This window comes from Abramis brama (assembly GCF_963993115.1).
Source record: "Abramis brama genome assembly, chromosome: 13".
Taxonomy (NCBI): Eukaryota; Metazoa; Chordata; class Actinopteri; order Cypriniformes; family Leuciscidae; genus Abramis; species Abramis brama.
This window is the reverse complement of record NC_139975.1, coordinates 34,754,499-34,766,095: the sequence shown is the minus strand read 5'-3', so window position 1 is coordinate 34,766,095 and position 11,597 is coordinate 34,754,499. Positions and strand designations below refer to the sequence as shown.

Here is an 11,597-nt window from a genome sequence, read left to right as displayed (position 1 = left end):
TATGTCATGATTGTAACCTAATTGTACCATAGATGTCATAATTGTAACATAACTGTAACATTATTGTTAGAATGGTCAAAGCAAAACAGCTGAACTGATGACAGATGAGTACAGTAGTAAGGTAGACGTTGCACCAGGCTCAAGTAGACCTTCAAAAACTAGTTTAGTACTAGTTTAGCTTGTTCTGATAATTGTTTTTTTTTTGTTTTTTTTTCTCAGGTACACACTTCTTTAAGTTTTGAATTATAAACTGAACAAAGTATTTGATTAATTATTCATTTTGGAGGGTCTGTAAGTTTTTTTTTATTTTATTTTTTTATAAATATGCACCTACGTGAATATGTGTATGAGCAGACCTACACACAACTATACCTTAAACAGAGATGTTGCTTTTTTAAAGGCATGCAGTGGAACAGTGTCAGAGTCTGAGATAGACCATAGGACAGGCAGCATGAAGCAGAACACTCCTGATCCCCTGTCAGTGATTGACCTACAGCCTGACATGGACACTGCTTTGACTGCCACAGGAACTACCACACAAGCTGAGGCAATGCTCATGATTATGAGCCATGCAGCAAAGCATAAAATAACTGGTTGCCAGTTACATGATTTACTGCAGTTGATAAATAAATTGTTTGGCCAAGAGGTTGTACCTCAATCCAAGTATCTTTTTAACAGAGTGTTTAAAAACAGTTGTGAGGAAGTAGAATTTCAGTTCTACTGTGAAAGTTGTCACTTAAACAGAGGAACAGTCCAGGAAATCAGTGACAAACAAATTATATATTAATATCATCAAACCAAAGAAAACACTACATTTGTTGGAGACGTAATGGTTCATACTGGTGTCCAGTAGATACCAACATGTAACCTATAAGTTGCCAAAGGTGTTCTATTGGTCCTTAATGGTATCCGATAGAAAAAAACATGCCACCAATAGAAGAAAGCAAATCACCAAAAGAGACCCACTAGGACCATTACAGTTTCCATTAAAACCAATACAGTTCTCTTCATAATCATTAAAACCATTAGCAATTATGTAATGGTTTCTATTGTTTTTTTCAGCAGGGGTTTGTTAATGACTTTTAACTAGTTTTCATGCAAGACTATAATGAAGTGAGGACACTTCTCAGGTTTGATTTGCTACATTATTCCCACATGTTATGATCTGTATTAAAGGGGTGGTTCAGGATTTTGGACATCGGACCTCATTTCCAAGTTAGCCTGGGTGTTATTTATCAGTGGAGACAGTTTTCAACATTTTTTATCCAGTCCTTCCAGTTGCATAGTTCGCCGGTGCTAGGCTAGCGCGAGTCAACGGTATCTGCTAGCCTGCCATTAAAAACAGTTTTACCCACTCCACAGTACACCAAAAGCAAATCAATTATAACGCCAGACTATTGATGTAAATGTCTGTTGAGAGAATAATGTTAGAAATCAAACTATTCTTGCATCTCAATGATCGCATTACATTTACAGGAACTAGCTTCTCAGCAGCGGCGGAATTCTACTTTGCTCCGGTTAGTAACGTTAGTACTGCGCCGAAAAGTAAACACAGAACAAAAGCGCACTACAGTCGGGACGTCTAGCTAGCTAGTAGTAACCTTGAACAACGATATTGAAACATTCGATTGTAAACTAAGGAATTGGCAACATGGTGATTCGGTGTGCATTTCGAAATTGTAAAAATAAAACAAATAGATGGTTACCAAAAAGTTCCTTCGGCATTTGTATACATTTTCTGCACTGGCACCACCAGTCTCCCGATGTTCTGTTCCGGTTCTCTACGGCATCTCCAGCTGCTGTTGTCTCTACAGAAATTCTTTCTCTTTCTGCCCTTTTAGCATCCATCTCGATTAGTTCTTCGTCTGTGTATTCCGGCTCATACATTACTGTTCGTTGAATAACACACATTCTTCGTCTTCATCATCTCCAAAGTCCGAAACATTGGCATGGCTTTCAAACGTGGCCATAGTCCTATGTCTTGTTGATTTCTTCGTGAAATATACTCTGCTTCTGTAGTGATGAGTGTCAGCGGCAGGGAAATACACTTGCGTGATTGTCATGTGGACCGGCTCTCTCGGTTGCCTAGGTAACTTAATATCACTCCGCCGCTGCTGTAGACTGTGCTAATAAATACAGGGAACAAAGTATAACTATTGCAATGCGATGAAAGGGTAGTTTGATTTCTAACATTACTCTCTCAACAGACATTTACATCGATAGTCTGGCGTTATAATTGATTTGCTTTTGGTGTACTGTGGAGTGGGTAAAACTGTTTTTAATGGCAGGCTAGCAGATACCATTGACTCACGCTAGCCTAGCACCGGCGAACTATGCAACTGGAAGGACTGGATGAAAAATGTTGAAAACTGTCTCCACTGATAAATAACACCCAGGCTAACTTGGAAATGAGGTCCGATGTCTTAAATCCTGAACCACCCCTTTAAGGCTTAAGCAAACAATATAGCTATATGTCAAACTAGCATCTCTGTTGTAGCATGTATGCTACAAACTGCTAAATGTTTGGCGAGAAAATTATATTTGTTCATAATTTGACATACTAAGCCATTATATACTTCATAAAAATACTTGAGTAAATTGGCAACTAGAAAATAATTAGATATTATAAATTAGCATAAACAGTATAAACTTACATCTGGTACAAATGTGGGTATTTATGCTCTTTATTCTCGATCATTCCTGTCATTTTTTCATAAATGAACACCAAATATAAACAGATAAAGGAGTCAACAAGAGGGTGTGTGTGTGTGTGTGTGTGTGTGTGTGTTTATATTGTACGTTTGTATTGTACTGACCGTGTGTTTTCATGATGTTTTGTCGCCATCTTCTGGTCATGTGAGATTACACTGCCCTTCATAAAGCTCCTGAAACTCATTAAAAATGCTTGATAAATGTTCTGTCAGACTTCTGTCATATCCTCCTGAGACCCAGAAAAAAAGATCTTTTGAATTTAGTATTTTTACATGTCATTACATTGTTTAGAGCATAAAAACATTTTAATTTTAACATTTTTAAACAAGATATTTTATTCATATCTCATGCTATGTCTTCTAGTGACACCAGGACTCAGTTCTTTAAAAAAAAATACATTAATGACATTCAATATGAATAGGATTTTTTATGTTTATTTTTTTATTTATATATAATTTATGTTTATTTTATTTTGGGAGTTTTTATGTTTCTGGATTTTTTAAACAAACTTTGAATAAAGATGATTCTCAACTGTGTAATAAAAGATATAATAGAATGAAATGATACACCATTTTACTTTATACAATATTTGGGTAAAATGGCCATAAATGTGTAGTCCCATTCAATTCAACATATCTATACACTATTTAATTTGCATATTAATGTGTTCTTGGGGAAACATGTAATGGAAAAAAAGTGTAATAATGGGAGTAATAATTGGCAATATTTTCATAATAATATCTAATATATTGATCTAGAATTTCACTTGTGTGATGAACATGCTGTGAGTCCTGGAGTCTGTACGGTGGACATGTATGAATCAATGTCCTGTTCTGTGACAGAAAGTCATATATGATGAGAAAGCCCATAACATTTTCCCAAGATGTTCAAAAATGAGCTTCAAAAAGGAGTGTAAAAATAAATATACAAGTTTAGTGTTACACAATGTCAATTTTCAAAACAGTTTTCAGTTTTCGAATTACACCTAATTTATGATTATTAATGTGATAGGGGAAAAGGCAATAAATAAGGCAAAAAAAGTTCAGTAGTTAACAGACTCAAATTCCTCAAATAAACCATAAACTTTTTTTTTTTTTTTTACACATTTCATAGCAAAATAATAAACAAACAAATGTTTATTAAATGTTGATCAAATGACAATGTATTACAGCTAATAAAAAACATTTGCTGTCACTATCCTTATAATACATCATGTATATCATACATTTAGTATGCATTATTTAGGGGTGTAACAATATATTGTCTCAGTTATCGTACCAGTCACCTTGCCATAACAATCTGGCCCTTGTCAAAGTCGCTTGTTTCTGTTCTAAGAATATTTTTCTTACCCCATGGACAGATAATTTTGCTTATTTTAAGCAAAAACTCACTTAATTTGATTTATTTCCCCAGAAAACAAGACATAATATCTTATCTAATTTTACTTATCTAGTAAATGCATCTTAATTTAAGAATTTTTTGATATTTGGACTGGAAACCAGACAAAAATACAAAGTAAGAAAAGCATTTTTTGCAGTGATCATAAACTCCTCCCTCTTACAACACTAACCAAGAAGAGACTGACTTTCTGACACACCGACTTTGTCTCAACAAAAGCAATAAAGAATAAGCAATCAATGGAGAACAAAGAGAAAAACTTTTTCAAAAAAACAAAAAAGGATTTTTGTGATGTCTGTTGTGATTTCTGAACAGACAGCAGATCTATTTTTGAAAACCGTCCTTCAGAAAGTGAAAGTAGAGTTTAGTTTGCGAGACTCAAACGGTGAAAATGGCTTCAGCAGCTGAAGATGATTATATTTGTCCTGTTTGCTATGAAATCTTCAATGTTCCTGTTTTTCTGTCCTGTAGTCACAGTATTTGTAAAGAGTGTCTACAACAGTTCTGGAAAACTAAGGAAACTCAGGAGTGTCCTGTCTGCAGGAGAAGATCCTCAAAAGATGATCCTCCAGTTAATCTCACGTTAAAAAACTTGTGTGAATCGTTCCTGAAGGAGAGAAATGAGAAACGTTCATCAGGATCTGAGGAGATCTGCAGTTTACACAGTGAGAAACTCAAACTCTTCTGTCTGGAGGACAAACAGCCTGTGTGTTTAGTGTGCAGAGACTCAGAGAAACACACCAATCACACATTCAGACCCATCAGTGAAGTGCTTTCATCTTACAAGGTAAGAAAAATGTTTCTTGTTTCACATGTAAAGAACAATAATTAGTTGTAAACATAGATATCATCACTATTTCAATGACATTTTACTGAAATTTATATGACATTTACTGTGCTGTAAAAGTATTTGCCCATCCTGATTTCTTATGTTTTTGTGTCTCATACTAAATAGTGGGGCCTTTTTCATAGATATCATTATTTTGCACAAAAAAAAAAAAAAACAGCACAATTGAGCGGACAACTTTAGTTCAGCCTCATTGGAGGGTTTTCAAGCATGAACTCCCTGTTTAAGGTCCTGACACATCATCTCAATTGATTTCAAGTCAGGCCTTTGACAAAGCCACTCCAAAACTGTAATTGTGCTTTTCTGAGCCGTTCAGAGGTGGATTTACTCACTATTCTTTGAATCATTGTCTTGTTGCTTGAGCTTCAGTTTGCAGACTAAAGATGGGATATTGTCCTTCAGCATTTTCTGATAGAAAATAAGAAAATTCAGTTCCTACGATGTTGTTCTTGGCCCTTTGGTGACTTTGAGCCACTTCTGGGAAGGTTTTACTGTGCCGAGTTTTCTCCATTTGGATATAATGGCTCTCGCTGTGGTTCTTTGAGTCCAAGAGCCTTTGAAATAGCTTTGTAATCCATCACAGACGGATGTGTTTCAATCACCGTCTTCATCATTATTCCTGGAGTTTCTTTCACCTTTGTCAATAGTGTGTTACTGTTTAAGACCTTTTAACCAACTTCATGCTGTTGAAAAAGTCCTATTTAAGTGTTTATGTGATTGAACAGGGCTGCAGTGATCAGGGCCGGGTTTCCCGATAACGATGTATCTTAGCTCTTAAGAGCGCTTTCTACGTGCAAGGTTACGAACGCTCGCAGCAATTCCACAAGCGCTTCCCAAAAATGCACTTAACATGAACGCGCGAGAACGCGCTCTACGTGCTACTTAAGAGTCGCTGTCCATTCGCGAAGTGCTAAAACATAACCTTATCTGGAATCGTATTCTGAACGTTTAACCTAATAATTGTCATCTGTTGTGGATTAGCAATCAAGACAAGTCTATATAAAGCACCTACAGGCGGAGGAACTGACAAAATGGCTAAAAAAAAACAAAAACAAAACAAGAACAGATACCTTTCAAAAAGATGAAATTAATGTCCTTTTAGAGGAGATAGAGCGAAACAAAGATGCAATTTTTAACAGATTTAAAGGATTTCTTTTATTTATTTTTATGTTCATTCATTTAATTTTGATTCAAATTATTAGATTAAATTATTTCTATTTTTTTTGTTTTTAATTATTTAATTTATTAATTTAACCAACAAAAAAGAGTAATAAAGTGTACAATAAAGTACAATCAAAACCTTATATTATAATCACATTGCATTTGAATAAAGTTAAAGGTGTATCTGCCGGTTGTCCTGCAGGTGTCCTCATAAATCTGTCTTCTTACGATGCACTTGGGGATGTACGATTACTCCAGAGCACTCGTAGTTCTATGAAGATTTTCAAGTGCTACTTACGCTACGATGCTTTTGGGAAACGCACCCCAGGACTGGCTGTGTTTAGTCCAGCTGAACAACATTATAAATACAGTTTCATAGATTTGTGCAATTAGTAAGTATGGGGCCAAATACATGATCACGCAGGCCCAGTTAGTATTGGATAACTTTTTTGCTTCAGTATATAATAGTGATGGTGAAATGAAGCTTTGTGAAGCACCGGGGCTTTCCCCCTCGACTGTATTGTAAAATGGTTCATTACTCCAAGCTTTTCAACACGTTACACACTAACGACATCTTGTGGTCAAAAGGTGGAAAAGCTGTCTTTCTGTCCCAAAAGACCTTTTATTTTTCCTTTTTTTTTTCATTTAATAAATAACTTTGTGCTCTGTAAACCACAAAGCAATACAATTAATCCTCATAATTCATGTTAGTGTTAATTAGGGCTGTAATCTCCCAGTCGATTAGTCAATTATTTGGTCGATACGTTCTTGCTCGACCAAAATTCTGATTGGTCGATTTTTTTGCCGCGTTCATTTCATCAGGTGGAAAGCACTAATTGCTAATGGGGGTGTTTTCAGAGCACCCCTGTTTCACAGGTAACAGTCTGTCTTCAGAACACCCCCCTTGTTTTCACTTCTTTTGGATTAGCCCAACCCACTGGAGAAGAGAGACAGACAGATTGAAGAAAGTAGGCTACTAGAAGGTTTGCTGAATATTATTACTTGATCTGGTTTGTTTAATAAACTTCTTTTTTTATTATAGTGGACGTACCTTTTGTGTTTAAGAGTAAAAGCTTTAAGTTAATAGTCTATTGTTCAATGTTCAGCCTCGCTCTGTGCGAGCTGCAATGAAATGATAGTGTCTGTCAGTTATTGTATGACAAAAAAAATTGTCTAAATTATGTTGCATATTCCTCAAAAGTTCTTGTGATGATATCACTAGTTGACAACATAGTATTATTTTTTATATTACTATTTATTTCTAGTACTATTTATTATATTACTATTTTTATATTGCGCGCAGATGCACGTTATGCAGCGCTGCAGAGCCGACAGACTCGTGTGTCAGTGCAAAATAATTAGGTCAAAAACGATTTAATATACTGCAAATAGCCTACTATTTTTTATGTTTATTTGAAATTCATTTAGGCGGACAACAAGGCTACAAAGTACTGCAGTGCACAGCTAATTAATTTAATGTTTTTTTTTCCCTAATGTCATTTTTAGTCGATTTTTAGTCGAAAATTATAGGACTTTAGTCGACCAAGATTTTCTTTGGTTGATTACAGCCCTAGTGTTAATGTAGTTCTTATACAATGTATGAACAAACAACTGTATGAATTAATTTATGAAAAAAATTATAATAATAAATGGGACTAATTACCTTGTACAGAAACAATTCTTATGAATCTGCTTTGATCTACAAATGCAGCCTTATTCACATAAACTTTAGCCCCAGTCCTAATAATCCTACGAGTTCATAGGCAAGGCTCATGTAGGCATATATAATCAAAATAAAAGAAAATTGTTGTGGAATGGTGAAGTGCTTGTGAACTGGGCAGCTGACATTTTATTTTGTGGGTAATTTAATAAATGTAAAGAAACTTGTTCAACAGTGTGAGGGCTAAGTCTACATCTTTTTTATTTACTACTACCGAAGACAATCGAAACCTGCTCAGGAGGTTCACACTATTTTTGAATCTGAATACGAAGCAGTCACGTGACTTTGTGTGGAAACGAAGCTTCGGACGTCACAGATCACGTGGTTATGGCAATAATATACTAATAAATACTTTTGCACAGAATTGTATGATCATATCAGTGTATTTTCTTCTCTTCACTGTAATCTGGTGTTTAATGTATTTTTGTTCAATTCTAGGAGGAGCTCAATACAGCACTGAAGTCCTTACGACAGAAACTTCAACACAATGAAGAGAAGAAAGGAGAGTTTGAGAAAACAGCTCAACACATCAATGTGAGGAAACAGAATCAAGAGTCATTTTCATTACAGCTGAATCACTTTATACCGTTATAAATTGATATATGTAATATAATGGCTTCCAGTTGATTATTTCTGTAAATGACGAGCAGCTTCTGCTTCTGGATCCGTTATATGTCGGGTATCCGAGATTTGTGTTGATTGAGATGATTGAAGTGAATGTGATTTGATTTCAGTCTCAAGCTGAGCACACAGAGCGTCAGATTAAAGAAGAGTTTGAGAAGCTTCATCAGTTTCTCAGAGACGAAGAAGAAGCTACAATCACTGCACTGAGAGAGGAAGAGGAGCAGAAGAAGCAGAGGATGAAGGAGAAGCTGGAGGAGATGAACACACACATCTCAGCTCTTTCACACACAATCAGAGACATGGAGGAGATGATGAAAGACAATGACGTCTCGTTTCTAAAGGTGACAAATCAATCTGGCTTCATTCTTTGTGTATGAAACAGCTTGTATAGAGAGACTCATTGACACTGAGAGTGTTTGATAAGATATTAAAATGTTTAAAACTCTATATTTTCCAGAACTTTAAGGCCTCAATGGAAAGGTGAGTGAGCTGCTCGTATCTCTTCTCTCAGTGGATCTGAACTCAAATTCACTGCAGTTCTGACTCCTGAATGTTCCTCAGAGTCCAGATCTCACAGCCGGATCCACGGATGAGTTCTGGAGCTTTGATTCATGTGTCGCGTTATCTGGGTAACCTGCCGTTCAGAGTCTGGAAGAAGATGCTGGAAACTGTCCAACACAGTGAGTCTCAGCAGATTTGACACCAGTGCAGAAGATAGTTCAGATATAAACACACACAACATCAACATTTGATAGACATATATTTAATAATCACTTGAATTACCAAGTGAATCTGAACTGTATTTCAGAAAATCATCAGATCATTGAGCGAACTCATAATGAAAAGTCTATTCCTCATGGTTTATGTTTATGTATTAGGATACAATAGTGTTTATTGAATACTGATATTAAACCTGAAGCCTCAATCCATTCTGACAGTAACTGAGAGACCATTGTTATGATTTATGATCTCTTTCAACAAAAGAAAAATGTTCTACATTTACATTTCTAATACATCATATTTCATCCTGTAATCTGATGTTATTCTCTTTGCAGCTCCGTTGACTCTGGATCCAAACACAGCATATCCTCGTCTCACACTCTCTGCTGATCTGACCAGTGTGTCGTACAGTGATGGAGATAAAACACTTCCTGATAATCCAGAGAGGTTTGACAGGTTTGCATGTGTCCTGGGATCTGAGGGCTTTAACTCAGGAACACACTGCTGGGATGTGGAGGTTGGAGACAATACATGCTGTGGTCTTGGAATAACAACAGCATCAAACCAAAGGAAGGGAGAGGGTTTCTTTAAGTCTAATGTCTGGTGTGTGCTGTACATAGACAGCAAATACGGCTCAAGATCCCCAGAGCAACCTGACACTGTCTTCACTGTTAAACAGAAGCTTCAGCGTGTGAGAGTTCAGCTGGACTATGACAGAGGAACAGTGTCATTCTCTGATCCTGTAACTAAAGACTGTCTGCGCAGATTCAGCACATCCTTCACAGAGACTGTCTTTCCATTCTTATATAATCTCTGCACAACTTCTCCTCTGAGGATCTTACCAGTTAAACTGTTTATTACAGCAGAAAATCACAGTTAAATCTGATTCTGCTTCTAGATTAATACAGTTTTGCAAATTATGCTTCAATAATAACACTGTAATCAAAGGGTTTCATTGATCAATCACACTTCAATGTAAAGTTATAACCAAATTAACTCTTGTGTTTCCTTAAGGACATGTTTGTCTCTTTCAGTTTAAAAAAAATAAAATAATCCTGTGTTAATGCCAACTACATCAATTTTGGCACAAGTGTGTATTTTTATTTGAGTTTTCTTCTTTCCTTTCCACATTGTACGCAAAATATTTACCCTCCCCAATTTCTTTTTATCCCGGGGCCATTTAACTATAAAATGATGCAGTCTTTGTTAACAGACTTTTGTTCTGTTGGCCTTTTCTTTTAAATAAATATATATATATTGAATATATTGATATATATATTGAATATATATATATATTTATTTATTTATTTACAAGATGGTGCCGTTTTCTCAGGTTTGGCCTATTTCCCCTTCACATACTCCAACTGAATACTATGCAGTAGACCACTCAGATACTGTAGAGGACATTTTAACAGATCAAAAACTTTCCAATCTGCAGTGTATTCCAGAGCTTAGCCCTAAAACATGCAGGTCTGAGTTCAGAAACTGTTGAGTATTATGATCACCAAATGACATTTGGCACCGGTAATACCGAAATAAGTCCAGAGGGCACTAATTCAGGAACACTGGAGACAGATGTTAATGCAAAACAGGTGGAGCATAGTCTTGACAATGAACCTGCCCTTGAGGACCCTCACCACCAGAAGTGCCTTGCCAATATTGAACGTGTGCTCAAAGAGAAGAGACATCGGCATAGACTATCCAGGATTGCCAATGCCTCAAAGAACACTTTCTCTGAAGAGGAATTTAAACAAGGAACTTTTTTGTGGTTCAGAACTCAAAAAGCTGTCTTGTATTTTTGGTTGGTTATAAATGTAATTAAGATCAATAAAATTTTCCTACTGTTTTTCTGTGAATCTTCCCTAATTTTTGTCACGATTTGGTCTTGTCTTGGTCACATTTCATGTCTTGGTCACATTTCATGTCTGTCATGTGATCCTGCTGTGTTTTCCCTTGTCTGATGTGTCATGATGTTATTGGTTCATTGTTCACAGGTGTCCCTTGTTGGGTCATTAGTCTTGTGTATTTAAGCCCTCATGTTTGCCCTGTGACTTTGTTTAGTATTGTTTTGGGTAACTGCTGTTTGTTCTTGTTTTCGAGTTTTCATGCCTTTTTTATGTTTGATCACGTTGGTATTAAAGTTGCACTTGGGTTCTCTACATCTTGCCTCCTTACGTTACACCTATAAAGCGAATACTCACTTTTTTCCTGTTTTCTGCTTCTGCATATTAGAGTCAGTTGGATAAATTATTGTGAAATAATTGTGTTTGTGTTGCTGTGAGGTTTGTTTATATGTACTAAAATTTGTATCTGTGCATGTAATAGTTGATAAAGAAAAAATATTGTATTGTAAATCTCAAATCCCAAAGTAATTATAAATATTATAAATTCAATACTTAAGTAACTATTAAACAA

General features: G+C 35.8%; 1 protein-coding gene across 1 annotated transcript; it reads left to right on the top strand.

Annotated features, from left to right (window-relative positions):
• The first annotated feature begins 4,199 nt into the window (after positions 1 to 4,199).
• LOC311094405 (E3 ubiquitin-protein ligase TRIM35-like) lies at positions 4,200 to 11,341 on the top strand. The gene is made up of 6 exons (XM_084132364.1): positions 4,200 to 4,897; positions 8,277 to 8,372; positions 8,573 to 8,803; positions 8,920 to 8,942; positions 9,024 to 9,142; positions 9,518 to 11,341. The coding sequence occupies exons 1-6, from the start codon at positions 4,502 to 4,504 to the stop codon at positions 10,060 to 10,062; spliced, it is 1,410 nt and encodes a 469-aa protein (XP_083988490.1). The 5' UTR covers positions 4,200 to 4,501; the 3' UTR covers positions 10,063 to 11,341.
• Positions 11,342 to 11,597: the final 256 nt, after the last annotated feature.